General features: G+C 57.8%; 1 protein-coding gene across 1 annotated transcript in view; it reads left to right on the plus strand.

The window, feature by feature from the left end:
* Positions 1–3,039, plus strand: part of NGEF (neuronal guanine nucleotide exchange factor) — a 74,332-nt gene extending 71,293 nt beyond the window's left edge. Inside the window, exons 10-13 of the mRNA XM_077758508.1 lie at positions 93–248; positions 744–823; positions 1,495–1,599; positions 2,105–3,039. Coding sequence (XP_077614634.1) covers positions 93–248; positions 744–823; positions 1,495–1,599; positions 2,105–2,295 — 532 coding nt within the window. The 3' untranslated portion in view covers positions 2,296–3,039. The remainder of the gene's footprint in view (positions 1–92; positions 249–743; positions 824–1,494; positions 1,600–2,104) is intronic.
* The last annotated feature ends 10,582 nt before the right edge of the window (positions 3,040–13,621 follow it).

The following is a 13,621-nucleotide window of genomic DNA, read 5'->3' on the forward strand; positions in this document are numbered from 1 at the left end:
TGGAAGGGCCCGCAGGACTGGGGGGTGGCTCCCTGGGACCCCGGGGCCTCCTGGGGCCCGGCACCCCCAACCCCGTCCCTCTCGGTCCCCAGAGACAAGTACCAGGTGTTCGACTCAGCCCCGCGAGGCCTCCTCCGCGTGGAGGAGCTGGAGGACCAGGGCCAGACGCTGGCCAACGTGTTCATCCTGCGGCTGCTGGAGAACGCGGATGACCGGGAGGCCACCTACATGCTGAAGGCGTCCTCGCAGTGAGTGCCCAGCGCCGCGGGCCCTGCCCCTGCGCCCCACGGCCCGCCCGAGCCTCCTTCCCCGGGGGACCACGCCTCAGCACCTGCTTCGTGCACAGGCCTCCCGGCCCCCAGGGCAGGGTTTCTGCCGGGGCTCAGACCCTGGAAGGGTCTTTTCTGATGCGATGAGGCAGCCTCGGGCCAGGCCGGCCAGCGCTCCGCACCACGGGACAGCCCCGGGGCCATCGCGTCACCCCAGCCCTTGTCCCCGCCGGAGCTCACAGGCCACCCCCCCATCTCCGTCCAGACGGCGGGGAGAGCCTGCGGCTTCGGGGGCGACTCCCTCCCACCGAGCACTCAGGCGGCCAGGGGGGTCTGGGGGCTCCCTGCCACCTCTGCCCGGACTCCGGCACCCCCAGGTGTCCTGCTGCGGCCTCGCGGGAGGCTTGGCACCAGGCTCCCCCGGGGGCAAGGGCGGTTGCGCCGTGGCTCCGGCAGTTGTCCTCTGTGTCCCAGGAGCGAGATGAAGCGTTGGATGACCTCCCTGGCCCCCAACCGGAGAACCAAGTTCGTTTCCTTCACTTCTCGGTTGCTGGGTGAGTGCCCTCAGGGAGGAGGCCGCCGGCCGCGCGGCCCGNATTCCTGATGGGGCAGCGCTTATAAGTGCTTACGACCCCCAGAGGCCAGTGCGGCTTCTCCTGCCCAAAGGGCCTGGATTGAGCTGTGAGCTTAGTGTCCTGATGGAGGACATCGGTCTGCTGAGCTTGGCAAACATTTATGTGGTTACTGAAGAAACAAGTCACTGGCTCGTAAGTGACAGGTACCCCAAGGAAACCAAGGAACCTGGGCCCAGCACACAAATGCCCGTGTTCTGGGCTTGCCGGCTCCCGGAAAACCTTATCAAGTGTAAAAGGGTGCAGGTGCACCGGCCTCAGAGACGCTGCTGGCCCTGATGGGCTCGCTGAGTCCAGGCCCTTCCCAGACTGCGGTCAGCGCGTCAGGTCCAAGATGTTCCTTCTCAAGTCCAAAGTAAGGCCCCCTGCCCACCTATTGAGCCTTCACCATGTATTGTTTTCTCCAGTGCCCCTGGCTGTTTTAGTCCCATTTTCTCTGAAGCCAGACTCTCCTCTACCCCAAACAGACCCTTTCCGGGAGCTCTGTTACGCGCAGGCCTGCCCTGCTACCAATGGGGGTGTGCGGGGTTTGCTGGGTCCTCAGCAGGCCGGGGACGTGGTGCGAGCACGTGATACCTTCCTGTCCTCCCCAGACTGCCCCCAGGTCCAGTGTGTGCACCCGTACGTGGCCCAGCAGCCAGATGAGCTGACCCTGGAGTTGGCCGACATCCTGAACATCCTGGAGAAGACGGAAGACGGTGAGGGCCGGGGGTCTGGGTGCATCTCCCCCTTGTGCCCCACCCCCACCCCGGGGACCCTGCACCAGCCTGAGGGATAAGGTGGGGGCGCCTATGCCTCGTGTACAGAAGCAGAGCCAGGGCTCAGAGACAGGCTGCCCAACAGCAGAGTGACAGTGGCATTCTGGTCACCAGGTGGTCAGCCTAGATCCCTGTCCCTTTGGGGGCCGTCCCTGGGGTCTCCTGGCCTCACTCTGGGCAGCCGACAGTTGCCGAGGGCTCGGGAATGGGTTCCAAAGTCACTACGTTCGGGACACCCTGTGGCACCCTAGGACCACATTCTCTAGGAGGGGGTCAGGGCAGTGCCCTCGCAGCGTATGGGGAGACAAACCCAAGCTTGGTGTCTCCAGCAGGGGTTTGTCAAGCAGGTGCCCTCTGGGAAGGCCGGCTGGGCTCCCTGGCTGGGATGGGGCTCAGCCCTCACCCCCACCCGAGGTGCTTACCTGCCCCACCCCCTCCCACACAGGGTGGATCTTCGGCGAGCGCCTGCATGACCAGGAGAGAGGCTGGTTCCCCAGCTCCATGACTGAGGAGATCCTGAACCCCAAGATCCGGTCCCAGAACCTCAAAGAATGTTTCCGTGTCCACAAGATGGACGACCCTCAGCGCAGCCAGAATAAGGACCGCAGGAAGCTGGGCAGCCGAAATCGGCAATGACACCCGGCCCCAGTGGCCAGCCTGGGGGCAGGACGTGGGCGGGCCGGAGCGGCGCCGTGGGGCAGGCCACCCCCGCTGGATGGTGGCGGGCTCGGGGGGACGGCAAGCTCCTCGTGCAGGAGCCACCCCCACCCCTCTCCCTGCCGCGTGCTGAGCCCCCTCGCTTGCAAACCGGAGGAGGGGTGCCCCGTCTTTCCTCTGCTGCACTTGTAAACGAGAAAGTGTATTTTCAACAGTATTATGCCACCTGTCCCTCTGGTCTCTTAGAGGGGCTGGAGGAGGACCGGCAGGCTCCAGGGGCCTTTCCCGGCACTGGAAGACGCCGAGGGCGGGGTGGATGGACTGCCGGGACCCCCTGCACGTCCTTCTCTGCCCTGGAAGCCATTTGAGTCCTCCTTGCGTGCAGACGGACCGCCCTTGCCTGAGCTTGACGAGCAGCCCTTGGTCTCCAATTCACAGGGCCGAGAGACCACATGCCTCCGTCCTCCCCTCCCCAAGCCTCCGCCAGCCTCTGGCTGCACGGCCAGGGCCCTGCTTCACAGCAGGCCTACCAGAGCTTGGCCGAGGGCCCATGCCACCTCTGGCTCCCCGACAAGCTGGATGTAACTTGTGTCTTCTGGCCCCTTCAGGAGCCCAGGTGTTGTAAGGAATGAATTGGTCACTGCATCCTGTATCGGTTTTGGTTCCAAGAAAAGCAAATATCATTTTTGGCTGCATTAAAAGAAGCATCATGTATAAAATAAAGGAGGTGAAGGTCTACTCTTTATTGCCTTGCTGCACACAGGAATGAGGTGTTTGGTTCTGGGCAGGGGGAGAGGAACTCCTTTCAAGGCTAATGGAGGAGGCGGGTCTTTAAGAAAGGGATTGAGATGCCTTCCAGGATATGAAAAAGCAGCCATGGTTAGGATCTCAGGATGGAAGGAGATTTGGGGCTCCACCTATGGAAGGATTCCAGAGACAGAAGAGGCTATTTGAGGGAGTGGGGACACCCTTCTGTTGCAGTGGAAGTGAAAACTCGTGTGGAAGACCATAGTGGGACAGAGGTATCAGTCGGTGGTGGTCCCACAGGCTATAACACTAGGCATGGGGCTGGGGCTTCATACCTTGGGCACTTCTTCCCACGTTTGGTGCTAGCAAGTTCCCCCAAAGGCTGCAGCTCCTCCTCCTTCCCTCACCCCCCACCCAGGTAACCCTCACGGATACCCCACCCCCACTCCTGGATCCGTCCTGGAGTGCGGAGGGCCTGGAATCCGACCCAGCCCAGCCCTACCTGGGACCACACTTTGTGCCGGGATGCACTGTGCTCCATGCCAGAACTGGCGTTCATTAGAAGCCCAGGATTGAGATCAAGTGGGACTTTGCAGCCTTTTCCCACAGGCTACAGGTGGCTCTTGGCATTCTTGAGACCGCAGACCCTTTGAGAATTGGATACATTTCTGGAGGATGCACGAGTGTGCAACACTCTGGTTCAACAGGGACGGACTGATGCTCACGGGCCTCTGTGCTACGCCCCCAGGGTGAACACCCACACTAAGTCCCCCAAGAGTGGGCAAAGGGGGAGAGGGGCCATTCCAGAGCCCTATGCTGCTCTTGGGAGTGGGGACTTGGGGACAAAGTGGGGGGGGGGGAGTAACCATTGGCTCTGGCCCTTGTCCAGTTTATCTTTTTGAAGCTGATAAACAGCACGCAGATTCGGATCACCTGCACTAAGCAGGGCTTCGGTTGCCAGGGGTGATGTGGAAGGAAGGAAGTGAAACAGCTGCATGAAGACGGGTGGGTTTCAGAACAGTCCTTTATAAGCAGAAGCTTGTAACCCGTCGCGTGCTCGGCGGGAGTATCCAGGAGGAGGAAACCGGCCTCAGCTGGAGCAGGTGGGGTCAGGAGCTCGGGGAGCCAATGAAGTCAAAAGAGAAACAACAGTGAAAGAGGGGGCGGAGGAGGAACAGCTTCCCTCCACCAGCACCCTCTAGGGGCCTCCCAGGGCCCCGGCTCTCAAACCATCCCGGAGGGTGCAGNAGGCCTTCCAGTCTTCTTTTTCACTCCGAAGGGACGGGAAGCAGTTCCGGCTTCTTCCCTGCTGTGCTCTGAGCAGCTCGGCCACTATTTTAAATCTCTCTCTAAATCATAAAAGCTAGGATTCCCAGGAAGCACGGAAAACAAAGGACCTGACCAGAGAGCCAGGACCCAGCTGCTGGAGGAAGGAGGTGGGACCCGGGCTGCTCTAGCGGCTCCCTGGGGGCGCTGGAGGGGCGGGCCCGGCTGCCCAGGGCAGGCCCCCAAATAATCCAGCCTTGGGCTGGGAGCCCNTGGCCCCCACGCGGACGCGCGGACACACTCGAGACACCGGGGCGCCACCGAGGGCAGAGCCGCGTCGCGCCGCGGTGGGGGCGCGGCCCCTTTATTCGCTTCAGGAGGCGGAAAACTTTCTCAGCGCCACGACCACGAGCGCCAGCACCACGCAGGTGGCCAGCAGGGCGGCGATGACGATGGCCGCGATGGCGCCGGGCCCCAGCGAGCCTGCGGAGGACGGAGGGCTGGCTGGCCCCGCGNCTAACGGGTTCTCTCAGAAAACAGCAGCAGGGGCCCTTCACCCCACCCAGCGCAGCCTGCGGCCCCTCATCTGAACTGCAGGGCACTGGAGGCCTGGGTGAGATGACTCTTGTGAGGGGCCCCTTCCCCTGCAAGGCAGACACAGGCCAGGGAGGCGAGGCAACCCTCCCTTCCCAACTGGGATCCCCGCCTACCAAGGGCCCCATGAAGGGCTCCTGTTGCAGGAGGTGGGAAGCAGAGGCAAACTCCACAGCCAGGGGCAGTCAGACCTGCTTCTCCTCCCTTGCCCGTCACCTGCACAGAGCCGTGCAGCCCGTGGGACATGGGGTCCAGCACCCACACATACCCCATGTCCCGAGGGGTAATCCCCAAGGGGACTCCAGATCCTAAGAAACTGTGATGCCAGCATATTGCTGCTTCCAGAGAGAACAGAGCCAGAGGGCTGGGCAGGGGTATCTGTGGTCAGTGTAAATGAGGCCCCAAGAAAAGGTAGATGCTCCCCTCTCCCCATATGAACTGGGGCTCAATCAGCACATCAATCCCTGGGCAGCGTTTTCTGCAGGAGCCTTTCCCTGCTCATGGGTTGGGAGTTAGCAAGGTTTGGAGGACCTGGGGGCCCCAGGGAACAGGGCAGGCGGAGACAGAGAGAGCTGTGTGGCCACCCCAGCCCCCCCCCCCCNACACACGACCCGAACCCTGGGCCCACCCGTCCTTCCCGGACAGGAGGCCCCAGCCGCCCAGTTTAAAGTTCAAGACCAGAATGGCCAGCAGTCTGCAGGTCTCCCCGCCCCAGCCCCGGGGTGGCGTTAGCGGGGCCAGGACTCTCCAGTGCCTAATCTCAGCTGTGATCCAGGGATGCGCGGCCCCACAGTCCTTAGAATGGGTGGTGCAGGCAGCACGACACCGTCTCATTGACTCCAGCTGCTCCGTGGCTAGGGACTGTCGCATCCCTGCTTCAGAGCTGAGAAAACCAAGCCTTAGGTGGGCCACTGTGAGGGGCGCTGCTGGGAGCGGGAAGCCCACCCCCCCCCGCCCCCCCGGCTGACCGANAATAGGATACAATTCCCAGGTGTAAAGCCAGGGAAGCCGTGGAGTTACTGCAGCCCCAGCTGCCTGCCCGCAGGTCCCCGGGGCACCGTTTCCTCTACAGGCGTCACCCCTGTGAACTCCCTCTGGCACACGCGAGCCAGAGCCGAGCTGCTTACAGACTCACCAGCGTCCAGAGTGGGGCTGCTCTGGGAAGACACAAAAGTACTTCTGGGTCTTTCCTGCTAACGGTGCCCACCCAGGGCAAATTACGAGCAGACAGCCGCCAAACCCAAATTCAGGGTCAGCCTTAAAATAACTGCGCTTTCAAAATCATCCAGGTCAGGAAAGACAAAGGTCGAGGAACTGTTCCAAATAAGAGACTAAGGAGGTGTGAACACAGAATGTATTCCTGGATGTAGCTCAGATAATAGTACTGAGATACTAAAAAATCAGATAATCAGTATCAGATAATCGATGTCCATGTCCTGTCTTGGATAACTGACTGGTTATGTAAGAAAATATCCCTGTTCTTAGAAGCATTTCAGGGCAGAAAGGCATGAGGTCTATAACTTACTCTCAAATGGTCAGCATTCAGGCAGGTGGGTTAGACAGAGACAGAAGAGGAACAACTATGGCAAAGGTGAGTCTAAGCAGAGTCTACAGAAGCTCACTGGGTTATTCTTGCAAGTTTGCTGTAAAGTTAGAATCTTTTCCCAACTGTACAAGACTCCCCAGGCCCCGGGCCGGGTCCGTCCTGAGGCTCAGCTGCAGGCAGGGACCATGGTCCTATTCCCCAAGGGTGACCCCAGCCAGCATCCCGTTTCGGAAAACACCCCTGGCAGAGAGGCGTCCTGGGGGCAAAAGGTCCCTGGCACCCAGTGCGGGGGAAGCTTCCCACTCAAAGGACCTGAGGCTGACCTGTGATGCCCATGTCTGGGGCCCCCCTGGCCCACCAACTGCGAAGACCACGCTGTGAGGAGGGGAAAGCCTCCTTTGTCACTGCCTAGGAGGGCAGGGGTCCGCAAGCCTCATAGCTGCTATGGAAAGTACCAGGCCCCTGGACACGCTTGCCGCAGGCTCCCAGGGCCTAGGCCAGAGAAAAAGCCTGAGAATGCCCACCACTTAGGCCCTGAAGTGTGGGGCTCGCTGAATGCCTATCTTCCCAGGCAAACAGACAAACCGCTGGCCCCCACTTGCTCTCCATACACCCACGGCAGGGAAGCCACCACCCGGCTACTGGGTACCAGGCCCCCAGCCAACATGGGTAGCATTTGGGGACTTGGCTGCCTGGAGTAGGTCCAAGTAAGCATCTACTTCTGCCCTTTGCAGAGCCCAGAAGCCATCTCTGGAGGAGACTGGGCCCTCAGAGCAGGGCAGCTGGGGACACACCCAAGCCTTCTCCCCTTCTGCTCCCAGTAACCCAGCCTTACTCTGCGGCTCTCACCGAAGCTTGAATTCTCCCTGCCACACACACTAGCTCAGCCCACCTCACCCCTGCTGTATGTGCCCCCCTCCAACCTCTGCTCCAACACTCAACCGGTCCCTGAAGCTTTAGGGGCTGAAGCCATGGGCTTCCAAATCAAGAGGGCTGCATCCATCATGTTGTCACCCTGGGACCCCAGCAGACTGACTTCACTTCCCAATCTGTGAAATGGGGGTTGGGCCACGCCCCTCGTGGCCTACACAGGTTGTTACTGTGCTGCCATTGCAGTCATCAGCTGCTGCCTCAGCCCCAGGGACCCTCTGGCGGGACGCAGGCTGGCCAGGTGTGCGTGCGGCCCATCTGCTGCAGCTGACCAGAGACCCCAGAGGCTGGTCTGGGGCTCATCTGCACCCAAACACCCAGCGCCCCAAAGGCCTGCGAGCCCCCTGCAAACCCAGAACTACAACCTGGACTCAGCCACCAGCCTTCCAGCAAAGGAAGCGCAGCCGCCAGGAAGGGGCAAAGCACTCTCGTACGCACATCTACAGGTCTCTCTGTTTTCTCAATTTGCTGTAATAAAAGGGGAAAACAAAGCTTAAAGGCAATAACGCACCTTGCTCCCCAAATCTCTCTCGGGGAGCCATAAACAGAAGTAGCTGTCAGGGAGAGGGCCAGCAGGAGGCCCCGTCTGACGCCCAGTGAAGACGAGGAAAAGCAAGCCAGGCAGAGGGCCCTGCATGAGCAAAGGCATGGAGCCCATGGGCACGGAAGGTGAGCTGTGAGCCCCGTGCGGGACCTGTGAGGACACCTAAGCTACAAGGATCAGAGTTAGCATGGTCCTGCCGCTCTGACCAAGGAAACCAGGACAAGTAAGGGGCCTGCGGACACTGCCAAGGGCACCGCCTCCAGTCGCGCTGCCTTTCGGTAAATAGGTTTGTTTAACACTCACTCTGACCACCGGGCCCCGAGGCCAGGCACCGGTGCTCACAGACGGCCTTTGTGCCAGCCATGAAGGGCCTTTTCATCCCTGGCCTGGCCTCCCGCCTGCTCAACCTGGCCTGCTCCCCCGACCCCCGTAGCGGCAGCCACAGGGAACGAACAGGGAGGACGGGAGGCTGGGCCTGGAGCTCAGCCGTGGGGCCAGCGCTTCCCTGCCGGCCGGCCCCAGGACCCCAGCCCGCCGAGCGAAGGGCAGGAGGCCTGCTGGGCCTTATGCACACCTGCTCAGAGCTTCTAGCCCAAAGTGGGATAGCTGAGAGCCTCCCAAACATCCTCCCTCCCAAGGCAGGAAGAACGACAGCCGGCCAAAACCCCAAAGACTCCAGGGTGGAGCTGGCCCGCCTGTTCCTTGGTAGGACACGTGGAGGGAGGTGAGGCCGGGTGAGGTCCCAGAGATGCCAAACACGTCCCCAAACATTCCTGCGGCAGTGGACAAAGCCCACCCACCCGGGCTGTGTACGCACAGTCCGATCCTGGGCCTGTGGCCAGCATCCTGGGCTAGGAGGGCTGGCTACTCAGGGAACAAGAAACTGGACAGCAGCTCCCCAGAGGGTCCCACGGCCCGGGCAGGCAGGCGCCAGCACCTTCACTTCTACCCACTTTGACCACCAGGCAGGGCTGGGGTGGGGTGTGGGGGATCTGCAAGGACCGGTCCCAAGATCCAGTCCATGGAAGAACACCACCCTACACTTGGGTCACTTCCCCAACTCCTGGGGCTCCACACCAGCCCCCCGTCTTGCCCAGCTGGCACAACTCTCATCTAAAGGGAGGCTGGGCACCTTCCCAGCCTGTGCGAGGAGGTGATTCTGCCCTGAGACCACCCTGCACCCAGTGGAGGGACTGGGGACATTCATACGTGCTCCCCCAACATTTACTGAGCGCTACAGGATGCCTGGCCCGTCCTGAAAGCTCATGTATCTGAACTTGGTAGGCCTATGTCCCTGCGAGGGAGACAGGGGCACTGACCACGGCTGTCACCATGACACAGACTAGGAGGGGTAGAGAGGCTGAAGAACGGTCGGAAGACAGAGCCGGGCTGCGGGCTCTTCCTAGGATATCTAGAGGGGCCTGCATGCCCGGAGGCTCGCCATCACCCACTTCTTCTGGGCATGTGTGCCTGAGTGTGGCTGTCCCACCAGGCCTCACGCCCCCCAGTAACACTCCCCAGGGCCTTAGATCCACAGACATTCCCCCAAACGCTGCAGAGAAGGTCTCCAGGAGTCTCTCCTTCCACTCATCCCTCCAGCCCCAGGACCACCCCCAACAGGGGCCATGAAATATTTCTCCTGTGGTGTGGCTCCCCTCACAGCAAGCAGAGAAAGACCATCCATGCACTACCTGAGCTTTTTCTCTCTCAGGCTTTGAAGCTGGCCGGGGACAGCCCTAGAGCCATGCCCAGGACTGGGGCTGAGGTCCGGCGAGCCTGCCACCCTGAGCCTGGTGGGACCTTCCTTCTCGCCGAACCCCAGGCTCAGCCATTTTGACCTAAGTACAGAGCCCCCAAGTCCAGTGTCCTCATCACGGCTTTGCCAAGGAGTCTCAGGCCCTGTGCCCTTTTGGAAATTTTTCCCGGGCTGGGAATAGTACCTGGATCTTCACTCTGAAAGGACATTTCAGAAAGCCAGCAGAGAAGGGCGTGCAGGGTTGACACGTAAAACAGCAGAGCTCTGTGCTTTTCTGTCTAGGAGCCTGGGTCCGCTGGTCCCTCAGCCTGCTGCCCCTTCCTGACTGGAAGCCTTCAGGTCTGAGCGTGCTGGAGTAATCCCCATGTCCCCCAGGCGGGTAACGTCCCTGGCCCTGCTGCTTAAATTGCCCTCCTGCTTCAGGGGCCTTCGTCCTCATGGCTAACAATTCCCAGGGTATCAGCACAGCTCCTGGCAGCCTGTCTCATAGGAGCCCCCCCCCATGGAACCACCCCAAATGGCTGCTCCATCTCCTGTGAGGGAAGGGCTTCTGCCCAGTGGGCAGTGGAGAATCCGGCTCAAGGTGCTTCTTAGAGGCCCCGGGTGGCTGGTGGCAGCAGAGTTGAAGGAGCACCCTTACCTGTGAGCACTGCAGGGGCCAGGACCCCCAACAGGAGCAGCAGCGCCATGCGGAGGGCCGGACACAATGCCATCCTGGCCTGTGAGCGAGTGCGGCTGGAGAGCGGGACGCACGGAGGACTGAGCTAGTTAACTTCAGAGCGGCGGGAAAGAGGTATCAAAGGGCTGGGAAGGGTTTTCATCAATGCAAACTCTGTCCTCCTGGGACACCGTGCCCGCCCCCCACACATAAGCACGCGGGCGCGTGCACACACACACACACACACACACACACACACACACAAAAGCTTACAGAACAGACTGCTTTCCTCAACTCCAAAGTAGCCCCACCCTCAGAGAGGGAAAGAGGAAATTGCTCNTGCAAAAAGACTCACCCAGGAAACTCGGAATTGCAGATGCCTCCAGCACTCTATCAGAGGGTCACGGGTGGGCCCTGGGATCTGCCTTTCAGTGCCTATGGCCCTGGCTCCAGAGGCTGAAGCCCAGGCAGTCAGCACTGTGCAGTCTGCTCACCTTGGGGCTCTCGATGCCTGGTGGGGAGAGCACTCAACAGAGCTTGTGAAAGAAGCACTTTTAAAGCAGTCTCAATCCAAACCCTCAGTGGCATGAGTCTTTCCAGAAAACCTCATGTCATGAAACACCCTGTGTTCCTCCTTGCTCTCTGTTCTCCCAGGTGCCTGAGACTGGAAATACACCTGTGTGCCCTGGAGAACACGAGTGCCCAGCCCGGGTCTGGTGCAGAACTTCAGCCCCACCACCCAATGCCCCCCCAACAACTGCAGGGATAGCTAAAAAGTACATCGGGTTTAACGTGTCCAAACCAACCCTGACTCCACTGCCTCTCCCATCCTGCTCAGTCAGTGGAACCCCAGCCTCCAGCTTTCCAGATGTCCCAGCCACACTATTAAAAGTTATCAAAGGTCTCTCTCCCTTACTCCTAAGTACACCCAGCACCCCTTATCCCACACTCTTCATGCCTTCCCCTTGCTCTTAGAAAAGCCACCCTAGATAAAGGCTTGCTGTGGCCCTGCTTACAGTGTTCCGGTCCATTGGCCTGACTAGGCTCCTCCAACACAGCAAACGTGGTCCTGCCTCAAGGCCTTTGCACTTGCTGTCCCCTCTCACAGAAAGTCCCTCAGCTCATTATCACCATCCAGGCAGGTCTCAGCTCTGGTCGGTCAACTTCCCATCTACCCATCACATCACTTAATTCCTTCTTCGCACTCTCATTTACCTGACACTCATTTCTTTTGCTTTTTTTGTTTGTGTTTGTTAATTTTTTTAAGGAATCACATACATACCACGAAATGCACAGGTCTTAGGCTTACAGCTTGTGAAGCTTTTATTCACGTACACGCCAGGGTCACCACCACCCAAATCAATATAGAACGTTTCCAGCACACCAGCAAGATCCTTCCTGCCTCCACCCCACCAGGGCCTCCAAGGCATGATTCTAACTTCTGTCACCAAAGATGAGTTTTGTCTACTCTTGAACTTCAAATATATGGGATATAAACTCTTGTATGTGGCTTTTTTGTCATTGTTCAGCATTTGGTGAGATTCATCCATACATTGCTGCATGTAGCAGCAGCTCATTCGTTTTTATTGCTGAATAGTATTCAATTATATGAATAGGTCACAACTTTTAACCTTTCTTTTATCCATTTGGCCATTTATCTGTGTCCATTTAGGTTATTTCCAGGTCTGAACTCTTAGGAATACAGCTCCTATGAATATTCTTGTACATATCTTTTAGTGAACATGTACTTTTAACTTCTCTTGGTTATAAATCTAATGACAGAATTATTAGCTCAGACGGTAGGTATAATGATTAGCTTCTGTAGATGCTGCTGACACTATTCCAAAGTGTTCGTTCTAGTTGCTCTGCACCTTGCCACACCTGGCTGCAATGCCGCCCTTTTTTTTTTTTAATTTCTAGCCAAACTATAGTTATGTAGTGATGTCTCACTGTGGCTCCATTTCCATGACTAACACAGTTGGGCCCCTTTTCATATTTACTGACCAAAGGAATATCCTCTTTTGTGAATGGTCTGGCTCAATTTTCTTTGCGCATTTACTAGGGTGGTCTATCTTTCTACATTCATTTTCGTTTTGTGTGTTGTGCATCAAGATAAAAATCCTTTGTCGGATATAGGTAATGGTGCCTTTAGATGAAGTGCTCAGTGGCTGTCTATACTTACCCTGTGACTGTAAATCCCAGGGCAGCAGGGGCTGTTTTATTCACCAGTGCATTTCCAAAACCTTGTGCCACCATGGCCAGCATGCAACAGGAACTCAGTATTTGGATTCAACTGGTTGGGATTTACGGGATAGAGTTAACTTGGAACATCTTCTATTTTGCTTATTAATTTGTTTGTGTTGCTGTTTTGTTCCCAGTCCCCTATACTCAACTTTCTGTGCCCTGCAATGTAACACAACAACATAACGTATTCAGACCTCCAAATTACATGCAGACTTCTTTATGGGTGGATTTCCATTTAGCATGTACCAATGGGAGGCACTATTGTGAGATGGAAGGTGGGAGAGGGAGGGATTCTTTCTGCTCAGAGAGAGAGAGAGAATCCTAAGTAGGCTCTGCGTGGACAGCGCAGACCTTGATCCCACCACCCTGGGATCATGACCTGAGCCAAAATGAAGCATCAGGGACACTACACCGACAGCCACCCAGGCACCCCTGTTCAGATTTCTGAAGGCGACCCTGGCTACAGCAGCATTGGCTGGAAGAACATCAGGGACTAAGTGTCAGGTGGTGGTGGCCTCAGGGGCAGCCACACGAAGTTCAAAGTACAGGCTCTGGGTCCTTGCCGGGTAGCTGAAATCCAACTCCAGCAACATTAGTCAACAGTGCTGTGGACTCTAAGTAATCTCTCTCCAGCCCTGGCTAAGGTCAGTTGCCTAGTTGCAGTTATCTCCTTATGAGTAACCTTCCCTTCTCTTCTTTTGCTCCTTCAATCCTTCAGATATCCTTATAACATATCCTTGCATTAAATCTCTTCTGTTTGAAATACCTAGGGTGAACTGTTTCCAAGTCAGACACTGACCAATACAAAGCTTCACACCTGGACTGGTCCTGAGAAACAGGCCCTCAAAGATGTGTTCTGTGTTTGGTTCACCACCATGTTTGAAATTGAATTCAGGGAAGACCTCACTGCCAGTAGAAAATCAGAAAATCAGATCTGGTAACATATAGCATGCCATATGTTAAGATTTGTAGTTTTAGGGTACCTGGGTGGCTCAGCCAGTTGAGCGTCTGACTTCAGCT

This window comes from Crocuta crocuta, unplaced genomic scaffold (genome assembly GCF_008692635.1).
Source record: "Crocuta crocuta isolate KB4526 unplaced genomic scaffold, BGI_CrCroc_1.0 scaffold290, whole genome shotgun sequence".
Classification (NCBI taxonomy): Eukaryota; Metazoa; Chordata; class Mammalia; order Carnivora; family Hyaenidae; genus Crocuta; species Crocuta crocuta.